The sequence below is a fragment of the Glycine max genome, chromosome 7 (assembly GCF_000004515.6).
Source record: "Glycine max cultivar Williams 82 chromosome 7, Glycine_max_v4.0, whole genome shotgun sequence".
Lineage (NCBI taxonomy): Eukaryota > Viridiplantae > Streptophyta > Magnoliopsida > Fabales > Fabaceae > Glycine > Glycine max.
This window is the reverse complement of record NC_038243.2, coordinates 43,989,565-44,009,156: the sequence shown is the minus strand read 5'-3', so window position 1 is coordinate 44,009,156 and position 19,592 is coordinate 43,989,565. Positions and strand designations below refer to the sequence as shown.

The following is a 19,592-nucleotide window of genomic DNA, read 5'->3' as shown; positions in this document are numbered from 1 at the left end:
AAAAAATCAAGAGTTCAAGAGACTTGTGTGTGTAAACTGTAAAGTAACAAAAAGAAGTTAAGTTCTAAGTGAACCAAACTGGTTTATAAAAAAAATAGTTCAATTCAAATCAAAATTATTTTAAAAAATAGTTCAGTTCATTTTTTTCCAAACCGATTCAGTTTGATTCGATCTGTTTTTTCTTTGTCACACCGGTAGCCTTTGGAATGAGTTGTTGAGAGACCTTGCTTACATTGAAAGGTGTTTATCCACTTGTTTCGACTCTGTTTCATATACCACCAGTTGCTACGTTTGCAAAAGAGAGTTGTACATCTATAATGATGTATCATTATAATTTAGCAATATATCATTTGAAAATTTAATTAAAATACTTTCCATCAATTTAGCAATATATCCAACTTCATACATGTCTGAAAAGGTAACATGCAAATTGAAAAAGTTTGAGAAAAGACAAAAAAAAAAAAAAAGCAAAAAATGAAACTACCATAAGCGACGCATTGCACACATGACTTCTCGAGTTTCACGGATGTATAGTGTGATGTTATAATGTAGTACTCGGCGGGAAAAATATCGGGAAATTTCAAGATAACATGCCAAATTAAACTCATACATGTCTGAAAATTGATACCGAGTTATGAATGCAACTGAAAGCCTTATATTTAAGACAATGACATTAGCAGTGGCTGTAACACTTGATTATGGGAAAATTTGTCAACAAGGGAGAATGATTAGGAAATGCTTAAGATATAAATACAGAAGTAGATCAGGATGGCTTATAGTATTTTGTTGGTACAAATGGCATTTTTGTAAGGACTCCTTCATTGGGTTTTCCTCGAATAATAATCTTTACTTTGGTGCCTGCCTTGTGCAATCCAGATTTCACATATCCCATGGCTATGTTCTTCTGGAGGCAAGGACTGAATCCACCACTGGTGATTTCCCCAATGTTGTTGCCTCCTTCATCTTGAATCTCACTGTGGCTTCTGGGAGGTGGACCAGAAGAAAAGAAACCAACACGCCTGATTTTAGGACCTTCTTCGAGCTGTTTCAAGATAACATCAGCTCCTAGAAAACCACCTTCTGCTCTCCTCCTCTTCCCTATAGCCCATGTGAGTCCTGCCTCAATAGGTGTAATGTGCTGTTCCATGTCATTTCCATATAAGCACAATCCAGCTTCAAGTCGCAGACTATCTCTAGCTCCCAATCCTGTCAATCTTACCTTCCCTTCAGATTTTTCCAGTATTGCCTTGGCAAGATCTAGTCCATGCTCTGAAGGAACTGAGATCTCAAATCCATCTTCTCCAGTATACCTGAAAGTCTCAATCAAGAAAGTGTTATTATGCATGGTATCCCTAAGAAACTCTGAGCTCATAACACAAACATTCAATAATGAAATTAAAGTAATACAAGATGGAGTTTCATAACTCGGATGAACTTTGAAGAATAAATAGGTGATGTTGGTGAAAGAAAATGACAATAAAAGCATACCCTGTCCGGGTAAGAAAGCACTGTGAGCCATTGATGTCCAACACACGGAACTCCCCAAAGAATAGCTTGCTCAAATCCTCTTTTGTTAGGTGTTGAAGAACGGGAGCAGCAAGAGGACCCTGCACCAGTGACAATAAGAATCCTTTATTGCTGTTACAGGGAGGAACGGTTCATTAATTTAAAAGCCCCTCATTTTATTTGTATATTTAACATGAGTACAAATCACCTTAACAAGTGGACTATGATTGTTTGATGACCACACTAACAAAGTTCTAATATTTTTGTTGTGGGGAAAAGATAACAACCAACATGGCCAAAAGTATGTGGCACTACAACAAAAGATACAAAAGGCAGGTGATATGAGAGTGTACTGAATAGTTTCCTAAATCATTAATTCAATGCTTAATGCCTCTAGAGCACACATTACAGTCATCTCAAGTGAAACAGGTTGAGGAAAGTTTTCAAGAAAAAAAAGATTGAAGTAAAAAATTTAACACATAACAAGTGCATGAATACTTCAATATTGGTTATGTTTCTCAACAACTAAAATGCATATATCGACAAATAGAGATATCAAGAGAAAACCTCAGAAGCAGCAGGAAATTGGTAATACATAACAAACAAAAACAAGTTAAAAGTGTGTATTTAGCATGCATGATGTGAATGTAGAAGAGCGTGTTAAATGACCTGCAGAGCAAGTAGGGATCTTTCATCGTGGATGTGCCAAGACACATCACCACCTTTGGCCTTGAATGCCTTCATATGTTCCTCAATATGAGCCAGATCTTTATCCCTGCAACCAGCATTCACAACCAAATATATGTGGTCATCCGTCACCTTAGTAATTACTGAATCATCAATTGCCCCTCCTTTTTCATTTGTGAAAACAGTCAATGTCCCAGTTCCAGGGGCAAGCCCGGCAACATCAGCAATGACTAGCTTTTCAAGGAATGGGACAGCATCCTTCCCCTTGAGGCTCAGCCCACACATATGGGAAACATCAAAAAGGCTACCATTCTGCCTACAGTTGATGGTAGAGTCCATGATTGAGTCCTTGTATTGGATTGGCATGCTCCATCCAGCAAATGGAACCATCTTCCCACCATGAGCAACATGGAAGTCATGAAACACTGTCTTTTTCAGCTCAGCTTCTGAGGCAAAACATCGGCGAGCAACAGCCTTCTTATCTCCATGGGCAAGACGGCGAGTGATCGATTGCCCAAGTTGCCACAAGCTCCCCCTCATTGTCTAAGCAAAATATCTGAAGAATAAATTAAAATGTTATTGACACACCACAGTGATAGGGGTCACAGGATTTCATGCCATTCCTTCTATGGGAAATATGCCTATTGTGGTACAAAACAGTACGTTACTCTCCCTAACCAAGAAATTGGCCAAAATTTCCATGTGAAAACTGAAACAAGATATTTGGTGGCATTGCTGGCAGAGACAAAAACAAGGCTTAATTGCAACTAGCTAGATGTGATCGCTTGCACAAGGAAATAAAACTAAAATGAAACATTTGAACGTTTCATGAAAATCTCCACCTATGACATTTTGCAGAACTGAGAAATTGAATCAACAAGTGAAGAATCAATCATATAATAATAAAATGAGGTAGTTTATCAGCAACCACGTACCGAGAACGACAGAAAAAAACACATCTCTATAATATTTCTAGATCTAATTATCAATTTTGCAGATAATCAGAAAGTCAGTAACTAAATAAAGGGATCAATATGATATATTATTGAGATGGAAAAATGCAAGGGTAGAGAGAGCACTGACAGAGATTGGTTTGTTGTTGAGAATGAATGGAGCAAAAAGGTTGGAAGCCAAAATAGAGGAGAGAAGGCTCTGCACTCTGCAGACTGTGAAACAAAACAAGAGAAACGCTTATCTGTTGGACTTGGACATAAATATAAAGAGAAGAGATATACTTTTTAAATAAAAGATAAAGAATAAATATGACTTCCCAAATCGATAATACCACATCGTTAGTGAGTGGTAGCAACACTTCCCAATCCCTTTTCACTAACTCGTACAATTCAAATTGTCGGTACCAATTAACTTGGGAATGGAGGTTAAAATACCAGAATCTTTTGTATGTCTTTTATTGAATGCAATTTATTTTTTATAAATTATAATCATATTTATTCTCTTTCATTATTTTAAGTTTTTATATGAAGAAAGATCAAATTATATTGGTATAATTTTAACCATTATTATATTATTTTATAACTTGTGTCCTTTTGATTAAAAGTTTATTTCACATAAATCACATATATAAAATTTTATATTAATCCAAAATTATTTGATATCTTCTTCGTATAAATTAAAATTAACATAATATATAAAGATTTCAAAATATATTAAAATAAACATCATTTGATTATTTTTTATTATTATTTAATTTTAACAGAATTTAATACATTTTAATAATATGTAAATATAATTCAATAGTTTGATAAATAAAATCACATTTTATATTAAATTATAAAAATTATGTAATAATTATCAAAATTATATTGAAGTAATTTAATTCCTTTTTTTAATTTTTAATTAAATATATTTAATCTTTTATAAAATTATTAATTGTTAACTAAAGATGCTCATATATGGTTGACTTTGTGATTGAAAGAAGAAGAAAAAATAAAAAGATCTTAAGTTTAAATTCTTTTTACTAACAAAATAACAATTAACATTGATTCTCATAAAAAAATATGAGAATAATATTTTTAGACATAATATTTCTGAAAATTTGATTTTTAAATATAATATTTTTATAATTTTAAAAATAAAAAAAATATTATTAATAATGTCCGAAATTTGCATTGCTAATCACAAACTTTTGATAATTAGGGTAATAATTCTTCGGATACAGTAGCAATTTCACACTAAAAAGGAAAGCAATGAGGTTGGTGACATGCTCTTGTCATGAAAGAGAAGGAAAGCAAAAACTGTGGGAACGGACTTGAAAAGGTTTTTTATAACAAAAGTTCGAAGGAAGCAGTGGTGTGGTTGGTAGCTCTCAATTTAGTATAAAAAAATATTGAAAATTAAGCCTAAATAACTTTTACGTCCTTATAAAATATTATTATTATTTTTTATTCTTTAAAGATTTTTAAAAAATATTTTAATCTTTATGGCAAGTAACAATGTTAATTATTCCGATGTTATTAATTTTTTTAATAAATAAGGATTTAAAATATAATTTATCAAAGCAAATTATACATAATTACTCTTTCATACTCTTTAGTAACGTGACATCATCACTTAACTTTATAAGTTAACAAAACTAAAATAAAAACAAGAAAAACTTTTTAAAAAAACTAAAATTAAAACAAAAATCTTTAAAAAATTAAAATACAAAATTCTCTATTTTATAGGAGCTAAAATGTTATTTAAGTTTAAAAACTAAAAAGTGGGTATTTAGAAAGAAAAGCATCTACCTACTATTGCTCGACTTTCCAATGATGGACATATTTGATTGTATTGTTTTATTTCAAAAACAAATCATTTTTGAAACAACAATAAAAAAAGCCTTATATTACTAAGGTTGGCTAGATTATAGGAGTTCATTCATCTCAATTAAAAATTAAATCTTCAAAATATGATTTATATTTTACTCTAAGATATTTCTTAAGAATTTCTTTTGATATCTTTCTTAGTCAATTTCTTCTCCTTTTTACATGAATAAAAATCATGCAATATATTATTTTTATTAGTGATTTCAGTAATTTTTTTTGTTAAAATTACTTATTTAAGTTTCTATCATATTTTTCTCCCTATATATGTAACACTAATATCTTTTTATATAGGATCGTTTTGTATCTTAGATTTATTTTATAGTTACACATCTATTTTAATATTCTCATTTTTATTCCTCATATTTTTTGCTCGTATCTATAACATTCAACATTCAATACCATAAAATGTAATTAGACTTGTATCAATAAAATTTAACTTCTCTTTGAGTTTGATAGATACTTTACTTTCATAAATAATTTCAATGTCTACCAACAATATTTGGGACAGATGATATCGATTTATGTATTTTAACCAAGTGGTTATTGCTACCCAAAAAGACAATTTTGTATCTCTTTTCGTTGTCCTTATTTTTTTCATATTTCAAATCATTTTCAGTGTTTTCCCACGTTCACGAGCTCAAAGTTGTCTGATCGGCTCAGTAGCAGTCCATTTGACGGCTGATCATCTGCTTTAAGTGGTCATAACTCCTAAATTGTAGGATGTTGGAGTTGTTTATGAGTTGTGTTTCCTATTCTTATGCACAACAACTTTTCAAAATGAGCCCAAATTTTTTGTGTTAACAAAATTATCATAAAGATCAACAGGTTGTGATTGGATTAAGGAAGCCTTTATATTGTCACATATTATTTATTCTTTAAAAAACTCTTAATATTATTATTAATTTGATAAATTATTATAGCATCAATCATGCATTATCAACTTGGCCAGGAAAATAATATATAAACAAGTTACTGAAATTAACAAGTTTTTTTTTTTATAATCGGACGATAATGTAAAAAAAGTTTTATATTATAACGTAAGTGTTGTCTGTTGCGCAGGGAAACACAGCCAGGGATTTATGATATTAAGAGTTGAAACTTGAAAGCGATCGTTGGTAGCAGGAAACCATTCATATAATTCGTGGCTCCAATGAAGCCCCGTTTCAGAGATACTTTTCTCATTTTCTATTTCTATTTTGTGTATCAGCTAAGCTTAATATACCTTCACCAGGTATCACTCTGCTTGCCCCCTCCAACCCCCTTCCTTTCCTCTTCTCTTATTTTCATTTATTTACTTTTTTTATTGCTTATTTTGAAGGGATCAATACAATATAATGGTTCAAACATGCTAACGGTGTATGCTCCTAGAGCTATTCTGAAGTGTCATTTACACCAAGATTCAGCTTCTGCTCAACAAGCATATCCATGCAAGATCAATAATAATGCTAATTTGGTGAATTGTAATCCTAAACCTTTTGGCACTCCTTGTAGTAATATATTGTTTCATAGTTCCTCCTCTGGGAAATGTGATAAGCTACAAAAGAGCCTTCATCTATTCCATCATGTCGCCACACATAAATGGCTGGTAACTGTGCTTGCTGGATCATTGACTTGTGTCTAGTTTAGTTGATTTATCAATTATCATTGCTCTTGCTGATTCATATGCTTTTTCTCCCTTGCTACAGTGTGGGTTACAGGATTCCATTTCATCTGATGATGAGTATCGTTCTTCCCGCAACATAGCCATCAGCTTGTTCAGGCGATACAGGAACTTCATTGATCGTGGTGGAGCCGACAATCTAAAAGTATTTCCATTCACATGCTTCCTTTGCACCCTTTATTGGTTCTTTCAATTCTTTATGTCCCAATTACCAGATAGCGTTGTGTGTTTTCACTTTCAGGAGTTCATCACTGCCGGGGTAAATGCATATGCACTAGGATGCACCGATGAAGGATTAAGGAAAGAACTTATGGATATGAAGAACTCTGGGATCGAAATTGATGTAATGCAAAGTTATGGTGGAAGCACAAGCTTAAAATCTAAGATAATCTCAGAGGAGGTCAGTTCTAGTTTGGTTTTAAACCAGCTAATTCTAAGTCATGAATCATGATTATCACGATAACTTCTTTAAAGAATCAGCCTTAAGAAGATTGTAAATTGTTAGAGCTTGTTTGTGTAAAGGATGGGAGTTGATTTTCTCCCTTCTGTCCACCAGATTCATAAAGGCAGGCTTGCCTCTATATAAAGAGGCTCGTGTCTCAAGGAACGTTTGAATCCTTAGCATTATAGAAGCAAACAGTAACAGTAGTTATACCACTGATAGTTGTTAGTTAGCTTATTAGTTTGTTTACTCACTTTAGTTGTAATTGAATGGTACCATCTTAGCTGTCAGCTCTAGTTCCTGTTAATTAGATGTTTCCATGCTTCCTAAAATACACGTTCCCCTTTTATTATTGATCATATTAATCAATCAATAACAATGAGACTTTCCACTTCTGTGGAACAGCCTCTCTCCTCTATGAACAGTATGATGTGTGATCACACCAAGTTAGTATCACCTGCATCATCATCAATAACGTTTACTTTATTTTGTTGGTCAATTCTGCTAGATGTCAGTTGCTTTGTTCTATGCTGTCATGCAGGTTGATGAATGCATTCTCTGGTTAAGCATTATATTCATCACCATCTTGTGTACACCCCAACCAACTATTGTTAGATGGTCATCTACACCTCCAGTGTCAGATGAAGTTAGACTTCAGTGGAAAGGCTTTTGTGCCCTTATAGCAAATGCATATTTTATGAAGGGAATGGCTTGGTGAGATGCCATCCTTGCATCTTTTCTTTTCTTGATATGCTTCTAGTATTGCACCCCCACCCCCCCAAAAAAAAAAAGAATATTATCTACCAGAATCGTTCTCTAATCTAGCGGATTTGCATCAAGTTTACAAGTAAACGATAGCCTACTAGACATCACAGTATTGCTTACTATGTTTTTATTGAAGGCTTCCTGTAAAGACTCTTCAGTTAGAACAGACGGCTGTGATGGGTCAGGCTGAGAAACCGTCAGTTGTTGCTAGCAGAATGCGATTAATCTTTAGCACACTTGAGGTTAGCAATTTACATATTACGATCAATGTATGGAAACTATTGCGGGTGCGGGGACTAATACCATGATATATTTAATCTGAGCATTTTTTACGTTTGTGGATCAATGTGGTCAATTTAAGGAACACGGATCTCATTGATTCGTTTCCTGGATTTTTAACTTGTTTTAGAGAACGACAGAGGATCACATGCTTTTTTTTTAGATGATTATTCTTTAATGCCTGCGAGGCATGCTCATCATGATACAGTGTTCATCAAAAAATAGAAATAGAATTTCATGTTTTGATTTGACTGTTGCAGGTAGTGAGTCCACAGTGGCCAAGAGCATAGATAATGGGATCATTTTAAAACTGGCTCCCAACCATTTCACATTGAGTTGTATTCCATATTTGCTAACAGATGTAGCAATATCGTGCCAGAGAGGATATTAAAAAGGAAAAGAAAAAACTGGATTTCTATTTTGTATGTATGAAAATGAGATACATGATATATTGCAATTTTAGTGATATACTAAATTAGAGGAAGACTAATTATCAATTGGTCCAAAAAAGAAAGTATTGTTTCATACTTTCATTCATTTCATTTTCTCTTTACACGTTTACATAATACTTTCCATTCGTCTCATATGATCAACTTTGCAATCATTCCACCCGCAATTTTTTTATGCCTACACACGGTAACTTGACACAATCATATATTTGACAGTCTTTTAAAAGCACGGGCTCCAATTGAGTATAAGAATATGTACTTACGATGCATTTAACATTCTCATTAACGTGACCCAACATACGCATACAGGGGTACAAGGGTACAATACAGTTAATTAGCTTTTTGGGGAAAAGGAGGAAGCTCTATTCCTCACCTCTTGGGAAGGAAAAACAAATTTGAGTCTAGACTAGACTGGTCGAAAAGAAATTTCTGTAGAAAAACCAAATAAATGAAGTGGTCAAAATTGAACTCCAATAGCCATGGTCGTAATTTAGAAATATTATCACATATCTGTGGCAGTGACAAATTCACTAGCATCTTTGAGTACTTTCCTTGCACGCCAATAGATAGCATTAGCCTTTTCTGATGTTCCCATCTGCATAAGCAACTCCAAAAATAAAGTCATGGATGCATCTTTTAAATTGAATGATAAACTATATGCTACACAAACCAAATCCTGCAAAGAATTTAAAAAGGAATACGAGACCGATTGAAGACATGTTTTGTCAGTTTCAGCAGTAGTAATATCAATACCACAGGGGGAAAAAAAAGGAAAAGAAAGCCTTTACCTTGGTCTCCATGCGATAGTAATCTTGCCACAAGCTGACATTTTGGTCATAAGTTGCGAGTGCAGATTCATATAATTTCCTGGCATTTATAAGACCATCTTTATCTCCTATTGATGCAAGGTTTGTTTCCAGGTCAATGCAATGTCTATATAAAGCAAGGCCAGGACGCGGTAAAGCTAGAAATCTGCAATGATAGCCAGTTGAGGAATTATTATAGATACAAGATAGAAAATCCCCTGTGGAAGCATATTTTGGTAAACAACCTGTGGTATTTCCACTGCACATACCGTTTATAGATATCTCTGGTCTTCTGAATTCCATCCTTTTGAAATATAAAACTTACAATAGCAAAAGAAAGGGAAAATCCATTTTCACTGCCACCATCTCTGACCAAGGTAACAACAGAAATCTCCACTAATTTATCAAAATATTGTCTTTGATTTGCATAGAATTTAAGAGCCTGTATTGAGTGAAGGTTAGAAAGATAAACTGATTTAAGAACTTTATGGTTTTAATATAATACAAATAGTTCAAGTGAAGGAAAAAAACAATTCGAGCTTAACTGAATAATGATAAAATGCATGAACAGTTAATAACAAGAGAATGTACGAGCTAAATAGAAAACTTTTCACCAACAAGAGAAATCAAGTCTTGAGAAAAAGAAAGCCAGATAATTCTAATCAAGACAATATTCAAAAAACCAATTATCAAGGAACAAAGAAATATTGTATAAATTAAACCCTTGAGGCAATGGAAATTTGTGTCAAATGATTTGATTCAAGCAGTTTTTGTATAAGACATAGCTCGCTTAGAGAGCAAAAAACAAAAAAGACATTGGTGGTGACAACATACCTTTAGCCACAAGTTCTCTGATTTTGAAACAGACACTTTCATCAAAATTTGTTGAAGGAGTTCAAAAAGGGATTGCAAATCTGCGTCACTTGGTGAAGAACTTTTTGTGGTGCATCTAATTTCTATAGTAATCCTTAATCCCCATAACTCTACCGATTCTGCAAGTTTTCCACTGCAAAGTTTTGCTGCCAGTTTCCGGGCCTCATCCAGCTGTCTCAATTGCAAATGTAAGGACACATGCTTGCAAGCAAGATCTTCAGTAATGCACCCCATGCTTTCAGCCCTTTCGTATATTAACAGGAGATGTGATATATAGTTTGCAGCATGACCTGATGATCCATTTATATTGGTTTCTCCTTCTTTATGAGCTACAATATCCGTTAGAAAATTTGCATACAAACAAAACATAGTTCCTGATGGCACATTTTCCAAAGCCTCCTCATAAACCTACAAAATAGAAAAAGGCCCAAGGTTCACTACACCAACAGGCATGCAAGAAAAAAAGAATCATAGACATTACCACTATCTAACAATTACTATTATTCCTAGAGCAGGGATACAATTAAAATTAAAATAGGATTACCATAGTAACCTTCATTATCAACATATGGCTAATTTTCCTAGTTTTAGGTTAAAGCATTCATAAATCTCAGTCACCGGAAAAACATTTACTCAAATACCATGCACCCTATTGTTTCAGGAGTTCTCACAGACTCATACCTGAACTGCCTTTTCCACCTGAGGAATAATGCCCTCCTCACTTATCTCCAGATCATTTTCAAGATCACATTCATGCCTTGCGAGCCAGTCCCAAAATTCCGGTTGTGTTGAAAAATCCCTCTTCATGTCATTCAATATCTCCTTGCACATATCTTCATAATGCGACAAGTTTGTACCCTCCAATATTTCAAAAAACCGCTTCCTAAGACTGAGACTCGAGGGGACAGCTTCAACTGCTCCGCCATAGACAGTTTGAAAAATATTCATACCACGTTCTTCAAACAGCTCCTGCTTCTTTTCCGACTCATCACTTCCAACATTTGCTCTATCATCATCACCATCACCATCCCCTCTTTCACCAAGAGGCATAAACAGCTCACTGTTTTCATCCCTCCAATGTTTTTCATCAGAACTCCTAGGATCACGGGTGAGAGTTCCCTGATCCTCACCTAAAGCAACCTTGCGTGCCTTCAACTTATTAAGGTAAGTAAGTTCCATCCGAAGATACTCGACCCAAAGGTCTTCGGAAGTTGGACAAACTCTGAGACCTTCCTGCATCAAAGCACGAGCAGCCGCAACATTCAAGTTATGATCAAATTCCCAAGCCGCAGCATAAATCCAAATTCCCGGAACCTTTGGATGAAATCTAATAACATTCGCCAAGGCCTGCAAAATATTCAAAACAAAATTGTTCAAACATACATAAATATATACATACACACTTGACACTTAGATACTAACAGTCATACATGACAGAAAATGCAATGAAAATAAATGGAGAATAGAGTAGCACACCTTCTTCATCCTGCCATTTTTTCTGAGCCTACAAAACTCGAGGTAGCGAAACCAGAGGTCGATGTCGCCTTTATAGCGCTTCAAAGCGAGCTCGTAAATGTCCATAATCCTGAGCAATCCAGCGAAATCGGACTTAGACTTCTTGAGCTTCTTATTGCCTTGCTTCATCAATTCGCGCGCCACGGACTTCTTGCGGAGCCTGCGGAGAGCGTCGAGCTGAGTCTCGTACTCGACGTAGGCCAAGAAATCCTCCTTCAGAGGACTCGGACGCTTCAGCCGGTACTCGAACTTTCGCCGCTGCTTCACGATCTCCGCGATCTCGCGCCGGCTGAAGAGGCCGCGCTGCTCGAGGTCGTCGAGCTCGTCCACCATGCGCTCCAAACGGTACTGCACCACGTCCGCCATGGTTTTCCCTACCAACACCGTCAACTGAGGCAACTGCAGTGGATACACGAACGATGCTGCGTTGCGTTTAGAGCGTGAGTTGTGTGAGGGAGGTTGAAGAAGGGTTTTACAAGTTGGATCTCTTATTAAAATCAGCCGTATTGCTACAGCCCAAAATATCGGGTTGGGCCTTAGTAGGCTTCATCACTATCTTGTCTTGCTCATTGCTTGGGAGACACAGAAGGCAATTACTTCATGTATCTCCAGAATCCCTAAAAAATTGAACATGATTTTAGAATTGATTTAGGAAAATTGAAAAGATAGAAACAAAAAATTGAATCCCTAAAGAGGTCTAGCTCAGTTGATTGAGTTAGGTGCATGAATTATTTAAAATTCTTTTGTATTTGTTTTCAATCCTTATAGATGAAAAAATGTTAGTATCTGTTTCCCATTCCTTGTCTCTATTCTTTTTTTATACCATAAAAAAAACTCATAATATTAGGATTGTTTATAAATCATTATACATTCAAATATAAATTAAAATTTTCTTAATCAATTATACATATAATTAACTTTTCACATTATTTTTCAATGGTCATCTTCATTATTGATGGCATTTAATTCCTCTGAAATAAATAATATATTTCAACAAAAAAAAATATATTTGTAAGCATTAATTGAAAACTTATATTTAATTATAATCTCAGATATTAATTTTATATTGAATGATTGTAAATATATTTTATTTTCTAAAAGATATGTACCTCCCTCACATGCATAGCTGACCTTTTTGCTCTATGCCAACATACAATGATGGACCCAAAAAGAAAACGCATATTGGGTCACGAGCACGTTCAAGACAGTAATACCGCACTGCGCAGAGTCACGGGTGCCCATACTTTTTGTTGACATGCTGATGCTACCAAAAATGCTAAACTTTTTCTTCTTCAGGACTTGATTTATTTATTTATTAGTAATTAATACGTGAAAATGATGGAACTTGGAAGATCATAGTTACTACAAATGCATGAGATACCTCATCCGTTAAAAAATAAAATCAATTACTCGAAGCTCAGGGCGAGCTATGATAGTAAAATTTCCTGCACATATGCTAAAAAACAGAAGCAGTCACAATATGAATATGCCACCCTCTCGTGACATGAAATTAGAAAGGCCTTGTGCGACGACCACTTGCCCTGCCACATAGAAGCGCATTCTTTGGGACCGGATATTCATCCCTCCATGACTTGGAAGGTGTATACACCCTCAGATACAATTGTTGTCCCAAGTACTGCCTTCCCCAATTCTCGGACCTTATATTCCACATTCCCACGTTGTCAAGAGACATGTAGATTGCAGTCCATGACCTTGGATATACCTGAGTGGTGCATCTAGCAACTGTGTCTCTCAGATTGTAGTGTACTCTACTGTCTGCTGTCCACTGCCCGCTACCAAACCTATTATTCATCTCATCAAATCAATATGTTTGTTACCCTTAGATGGCTAAAATGCAACGCAAACTATATAATATAAGGCATACCCTACAACAAAGAAGGAATAGCCGTCGATGTGCCATGACTGCACAGAGTCCTCCCAATTTTGGAACACAATCTCCACGAATTCATGGAAATTAGCCCCCATGACAGAAGTTTGGAGATAGGCATTATTGCCCCCGTTAGGATAGGTAGGAATGCTTCCAACGTAGAAAACTCCCGGGATGTTGAAGTAGTCAGCAAGTTTCAATGGGGTATCTGGTGCATTGTATGAGACACCGTTGACGGCGTACCTCTGCTTGCCATTGATATAAGGAGCAGAGTTTGCGAGCATGATGGTTCGACTCGGTTTGATCAATCCATAGTGGTATGATCCCTGAGGGTTTGGTCTTGGTCCACTAGCTGTCAGGTTCCACCTGGTTTTGAAGCATCAAAACAGAATACCAAGTTATTGGCTAATAAAATATAAAAGGACAAATGACTACACTAGAATTTTTTCCACATTGATCTTTAAAATGAGAGTGACCATATTGCTCCAGATGGAATATACAGGGAGTCCTATTGGATATCGGTTCAGCACTTGGAAAAGTTAACTTATCACTCAAGGTATTAATAACAGACATATCTTTTGTTTTTTTGGATTGTTTGAAATTTGATCCAGAATTATAGGCAGTAGGCGCAATCCTAAACGGTGCTTGTAATAGAGTATATAATTTGGTCCTGTAAAAAAGTGGAAACTTGTGTGGATTTGGTCTCTAAAGTGCATATATACAAAAATTAGTTCTGAGAGATGAAATTGTTTATAAGTTGACAGCTTTAGGGGCCAATTCATACAAATGCACTCTTTCAAGGACCATGGCAAAACGAGGAGTAGAAACAAATTGTGTACTAACTCAACTTGTATAAGGAAGCTCTATGTATATAAAGATTCCAATAAATATAGACTTAAACAACAGAATAGCAACAGGCAATCAATAGAGTACCGGATAGTTCTGGCCTGATAGACGGATGATGTGATATCAAGGGTAGGCCCTGGAGGAACAGGACCAGATACCCCTGTTTTTGAATAGCTGTAATGAAGAACGGAAGTTGTTGTGAGTATCCGTCTTGTAAATCTTGTAGAGACAACTATATAGTAATCCTTGACGGGTTGATCGGCAGTGACCAGCACGGAATAAGACTGTCCGAGATGGATGTCAAGGGAAGAATATGAGTTTTGGAGTGTATGAGATCCTTCTACCTCCACAAGTTTCAACCTGTGCCCCTGGATTCTGAAGTTGATTGATGTTGTGAGCCCCACATTTGATATCCTAAATCTATAAGTCTTACCTGCAGATAAATGCATTGCAACAATGGTGTAATGAAAAGAATTGAAAATTTAAAGGAAGTTCAGCAAGGCTTTAAAAAAAAAAATGGATAATCACAAATTATTTGGCTACCTACCTTGATCAACAGTGAATGTGTTTCCATTCCAACCGCGTCCATTGATAAGAAGGCCATCAGGGAAGGGGAGATTATGACCATTCTCTAGGAGTCGTCTCAGCCTCTACAACAACAAAGGGTAAGTATCAAGGGAGTGATGAGGAGAGGATGAAGTGAAGAGAGAAATAAATGCAAGGGGTTTACTCGGTGGTCGAGCTTGAACCAATCTCCAGCAAGTATGGTAAAGTCCCCGGCAGGAGGAGGAAAAGGAACAGGAATGAGAGGGCGGCTCCAAATTCTGATGCCACCAAATGCTCCGGCAGCTTTGTGCATTCCAAGAGAAGGGAAGTAGAAATAGCTACCGATCTGGTCTTTTACCTGGATAGCATATGTGAGGTTCCTCCCAGGTGGGATTGGACAGTTTGTGCCATACACTCCATCCTGCCATGAGTTCCTCCTATGCTGTAGGCCATTCCTGCAGAAGATATTTTAAGATCATCAAATTCTGACAAATGGCAATTATTTTCTAGCTGCTAAATGTATACCTTGTATCATTCTCTTAGTTTGTGTTCGTAAAAATCATTGGTATTGATTGCACATTAGATAAACCTATGAAATAGCATCAATTCTAAAAATTTAGCAGATACATTTGTTCATGAAATGTGATTTAATCTACTTAAATATGCTGCATTTAAGTATATCTTCACAGAGAACCATGATAATTATACAAGAACCACACTTGACAGGGGAGTTCAATTCTATTTTGAGTTCAATCCTTTAACAAGTTCATGCGAGAAATCATTACAAAATTTTTATCATCAAGCATTTGGAATGGAAAACAGGAAAAGTAATAAAAGAAGGTTTACGTTTGCAGGGCTGAGAAGATGCCTATGAAACATAGAGGATTCACAGTGTGAACAAATTTTCACAAATTAACATTTCTGTTAGTCCATTATCTGATGATATCATAATAGTAAATCCAACTTGTCCAAAATTCCAGTAAGATTCTGTATTAGGTTTCTGATCGTTCACAAGTTTCTCTTATTGATACTTTGTTATAATAGGGATATGATCCCATGTTTGTCAACTCAAATAAAAGATTAGTGTGAGATCAAATTCAAATTGGGGAATCAAAACTTGCATTGTTAAGCAAAAACAACGTTATCTTTTACCATCTCGTTTAGCATTGTCCTAGAGATGTCTAGTTTAACAACTCACGTGTCTAAGCTCACTTTATTCACTTGGATGGACACTCTTCGTGGAGGTATGGAGTCTTATATAGACTCAACCACTCCAATAAATTTTATCGCAGTTGTGGTTAAGACATGTAATGTGTTGGGTGACCTTCCTAATTTGCCAGCTGCTAAAATATACTATTTTAATAACATGGATCTACATAGTCAACTGCAAGATGCTCAAATAGAATATTGTAATGATGAATCCTTTTATGCAGCCACTCAGAGAAACATAATTCACGTGTTAAGTAATATAGGACATAGGACAGAGATTGGACCATAAAGCATCATTAAAAATGGAATCTAACCTCTAATTGGCTGTTAGCTTGAAAGTGGTTTTACAATTTTATTTATTTTTTTGAAAAAAAAGATCGATTACACGAAAGAGGCCAAAAAGATAACATTGACAAAGATAATGTAAGATCTACCCTCTTTTTCATGTACAAAGGCAAACAGGTTCTGTTTAATTATCACACTAACCACCTTATAAATCAAACATACCAATTTATATGGGTTCTGAATACCTCCGTATCAAAGGAAAAGTGCGCCTTCAAGGGAAAGAATAAGTTCACGTGATCTATCAGAAAAGTTAGGAGCGTAAAACGTAATTTTGGTGGATAAAAACTAAAAAGGGAGGAACTTATAATAGTTTTTATTTGAAATCTGGCACTCAGAGATAGTCAGATACAATTAGCCTGCATTCGGCCAAATATAGTTTTTGTAAAAGGCACGGTTCCAGGACAAGAATTAAAGGAAAAAAAAAAAAAACACAACAATGCGGTTAGGAATAAGATTCAAGAATGTACCATGAAATGAGAAACGGTTCTCTGAGGTAGTTATAGACATTGATAATCAAGTTGTCATTTGTAACAGCATCTATTTGAGGCCCCGGAAACTGTCCATTGATTAAGATCCCCTGAAAAAATGAAACATGTTCAACAAAGACTACCCCTCCATGTGCTGAGCATAAAGCTAAGAAAAAAGCATTTCCTTTCTCAGAAGAGCAGAAGCATAAGATCAACAAGGAACAAGAGTGGCAGTTAGTTACATAGGAAAGAAGAAAGTACCTGTTGCTTAACACCAAGAGGATAAATGTCACCATAGGTGACCTTCCAAGTGAGGTACCGATATGGGTCTTCACAGTGGACGGAAGCAAAAAGGAATGTGACAAGAAGAATGAGAGCAGAGAGAACATTGCATTTGCATTTGCATGGTCTCATTTTGCATACACAAAAGGATTGGGGAGAGTGGTGTTAAGCGTTAACTTGTTGCTTGTAATGTGAATGTGAACCTCCCTTCCCTCTCTACGTTATAGATCTGTTTGCTGTTATATAGCACAAGTCAATAATAGAGAAGACAACCTACAACCAAGTCTACAACTATACAATGTTTCACTTTTCTAGTTTCTCCTTCTCCTTCTCCTTTTATTTCTCTTTTTTGGATGGTTTTGCCTTTGTTGAACTTTTTTCTGGTTAACTGAGACAAGTGAAAGTTGACTTGTACGGATATTTTTCTTTTACAAAAAATTCATGGTAAATTTTTTAATATTTTATATTTTATCTAATAAACATGTTTTTAATAAAATAGTTTACTTTTAATAATTTAAAATGAATTATAAAGACCGATGATATTGACAAAAACAAAAATAGGATAGAGGAATTTACAAACTTGGCCTATGTCATGTGAATACTCTCATTCTACTTACTAATCCTATATATATATATATATATAAAGAGAGAGAGAGAACTTGCCCAAAAAATCTACGGTTTTGTCTCAATTACACCAATGGATAAATAATCTAAGGAAGCATATTGTACTTATTTAGATTAAAATATAATATAACTTTAGTGATTCGAGATTCTATCTTGCTCTAAGACAACAAACTATTAAGGGTTCAAATAAAATATGACTTTATTCATTAAAAATTTAAATTTAAGTATAAATACATTTTAAAAGAACTTTTTCTTTCCACAAATTGTGTTAAATAAGTTGTTTAATAAGTATGTTATTGATTTATATTAAATAATTAGTACATACACTTTTATATTGTATGATTGTTTTACTATAAATAACATTATTTTATTAATGATTTATTTGAACGAAATCAATAAATCATTAATTTCTTTTTTAAAATATTACTCTCTCTTTTAAAAAAATCCTAAATTAATAAGTTATACAAGTAATTGTCTAAGTACTAGAAATGTAGCTAATCAACAAACAAAAAAGTGTAGCTTGTGGTAAAGGAAACGTATTAGAAATGTAGCCTTCCAAGTATTAGAAAACCCTGTTGAATTAAATTAATTTCTAAATGATAATAAAATATATGAAACGATTTATTCTTATTTTTATTCGTTATCAAATGAGTTATTCTATTCACTTAGATCTATTTATCTTTAAAAAAAAAAATAGGTAATTTTATCATGGAGGGGAAGGGTCCTCACTCCTCAGTTTAAGTTTTGTTTGGTAGCGAAAGCAAAGAAAGATGGAGTGAGTTGTCATCCAGTGGGACAAATAAAGGACCGTCGTGATCACATGCTTCAGAGTGGTCCCCACGCACCTCACTAATGGATCACGCTTCTCTAATCCTCGCGAGCCCAATTCGTATTGCATCTATTTTTGTATTTTATTTTTAATCAGCGTCTTTTTCTTAAAAATATTGAAGTCACATGTATCTGGCATTTTAAACCAACAAAATTATAAAATAGTTAGCAGTAACTACGATGAATATTTTACTTGCATCAAGATGATGATGTGAGACTTTCATGGTAATTTTTAAGTTTAAATATATAATTTTAGTTCTTATGAATTTTTATTTTTATTTTTGTTTTCTGTATTCAGTATTCATATTGAAGTTGATGAATTGAAGCCACGTGCTACTGACATTTTACATCAACACTGGTGGCAGTAAATACAATTTTCTTATGCCCTAACCCTAGTGGGTAATCTAGAGAATGAAAACAAACCAATTTTCTGATTCACGATGAGAATTTTTTTTTTTTTTTTGCATTGGTGTAATAGTAAAGTCCTTCTGCTGTTTATGTAGTTAAGTTTTTAAAATATTTCATTTTTTTTCAATGGTCGGTGTAAGTTGTGTGAGTCAGAGTTTTTACATCATTTTCAATTGATTCATAAAAACCTTAACTTATAAATGGGCAAGGATGAACTCCAGTAATTAATCAAGTTTTGAAGCTAAAAGTAGCATATGACATGTTCTAAGCATTTGTATAGCAATACGAAGAAGGAGCATATTGTAGCAGATTTCTACACTTGAGGCTCGTGATTGGTTTATA

At 34.6% G+C, this 19,592-nt stretch overlaps 4 protein-coding genes across 4 annotated transcripts; 1 reads left to right on the top strand and 3 right to left on the bottom strand.

The window, feature by feature from the left end:
- Window positions 1-635: 635 nt before the first annotated feature.
- LOC100778188 (aminomethyltransferase, mitochondrial) lies at window positions 636-3,549 on the bottom strand. The gene is made up of 4 exons (XM_003529595.4): window positions 3,277-3,549; window positions 2,176-2,749; window positions 1,489-1,607; window positions 636-1,310 (listed from the first exon to the last, which is right to left on the bottom strand). Exons 2-4 carry the CDS (start codon window positions 2,731-2,733, stop codon window positions 764-766), a joined length of 1,224 nt encoding a protein of 407 aa, XP_003529643.1. The 5' UTR covers window positions 2,734-2,749; window positions 3,277-3,549; the 3' UTR covers window positions 636-763.
- A 2,552-nt stretch (window positions 3,550-6,101) lies between these two features.
- Window positions 6,102-8,701, top strand: LOC100777136 (uncharacterized). Its single transcript, XM_003529593.5, has 7 exons — window positions 6,102-6,249; window positions 6,337-6,603; window positions 6,704-6,823; window positions 6,920-7,078; window positions 7,662-7,834; window positions 8,022-8,127; window positions 8,425-8,701. The coding sequence occupies exons 1-7, from the start codon at window positions 6,169-6,171 to the stop codon at window positions 8,452-8,454; spliced, it is 936 nt and encodes a 311-aa protein (XP_003529641.2). The 5' UTR covers window positions 6,102-6,168; the 3' UTR covers window positions 8,455-8,701.
- Window positions 8,702-8,872: 171 nt separating this feature from the next.
- Window positions 8,873-13,054, bottom strand: LOC100820428 (U3 small nucleolar RNA-associated protein 6 homolog). Its single transcript, XM_003529589.5, has 7 exons — window positions 12,917-13,054; window positions 11,769-12,424; window positions 10,974-11,639; window positions 10,254-10,700; window positions 9,689-9,861; window positions 9,402-9,585; window positions 8,873-9,208 (listed from the first exon to the last, which is right to left on the bottom strand). The coding sequence occupies exons 2-7, from the start codon at window positions 12,171-12,173 to the stop codon at window positions 9,116-9,118; spliced, it is 1,968 nt and encodes a 655-aa protein (XP_003529637.1). The 5' UTR covers window positions 12,174-12,424; window positions 12,917-13,054; the 3' UTR covers window positions 8,873-9,115.
- A 41-nt stretch (window positions 13,055-13,095) lies between these two features.
- Window positions 13,096-17,723, bottom strand: LOC100775521 (L-ascorbate oxidase homolog). The gene is made up of 7 exons (XM_003529590.4): window positions 17,370-17,723; window positions 17,109-17,218; window positions 15,272-15,542; window positions 15,089-15,191; window positions 14,629-14,974; window positions 13,693-14,061; window positions 13,096-13,609 (listed from the first exon to the last, which is right to left on the bottom strand). The coding sequence occupies exons 1-7, from the start codon at window positions 17,520-17,522 to the stop codon at window positions 13,318-13,320; spliced, it is 1,644 nt and encodes a 547-aa protein (XP_003529638.1). The 5' UTR covers window positions 17,523-17,723; the 3' UTR covers window positions 13,096-13,317.
- Between the last annotated feature and the right edge of the window lie 1,869 nt (window positions 17,724-19,592).

Bases quoted from the DNA above. Each gene is read 5' to 3' on its own strand.
- LOC100778188 (XM_003529595.4), bottom strand. From the start codon at position 2,733: ATGAGGGGGAGCTTGTGGCAACTTGGGCAATCGATCACTCGCCGTCTT. The intron at 1,608-2,175 runs GTCATTTAACAC...TCACTGGTGCAG, and splicing joins GATCCCTACTTGCTCTGCAG to GGTCCTCTTGCTGCTCCCGT. The intron at 1,311-1,488 runs GTATGCTTTTAT...TGAGACTTTCAG, and splicing joins TGCTTTCTTACCCGGACAGG to GTATACTGGAGAAGATGGAT.
- LOC100777136 (XM_003529593.5), top strand. From the start codon at position 6,169: ATGAAGCCCCGTTTCAGAGATACTTTTCTCATTTTCTATTTCTATTTT. The intron at 6,250-6,336 runs GTATCACTCTGC...CTTATTTTGAAG, and splicing joins GCTTAATATACCTTCACCAG to GGATCAATACAATATAATGG. The intron at 7,835-8,021 runs GTGAGATGCCAT...TTTTTATTGAAG, and splicing joins TTTATGAAGGGAATGGCTTG to GCTTCCTGTAAAGACTCTTC.
- LOC100820428 (XM_003529589.5), bottom strand. From the start codon at position 12,173: ATGGCGGACGTGGTGCAGTACCGTTTGGAGCGCATGGTGGACGAGCTC. The intron at 9,862-10,253 runs GTATGTTGTCAC...CACTCAATACAG, and splicing joins CAGAGAACTTGTGGCTAAAG to GCTCTTAAATTCTATGCAAA. The intron at 9,586-9,688 runs GTATGTGCAGTG...CTATCATTGCAG, and splicing joins ACCAGAGATATCTATAAACG to ATTTCTAGCTTTACCGCGTC.
- LOC100775521 (XM_003529590.4), bottom strand. From the start codon at position 17,522: ATGAGACCATGCAAATGCAAATGCAATGTTCTCTCTGCTCTCATTCTT. The intron at 15,543-17,108 runs GTACATTCTTGA...TATCTTCTGCAG, and splicing joins GAACCGTTTCTCATTTCATG to GAATGGCCTACAGCATAGGA. The intron at 15,192-15,271 runs GTAAACCCCTTG...TTGTTGTTGTAG, and splicing joins GGTTCAAGCTCGACCACCGA to AGGCTGAGACGACTCCTAGA.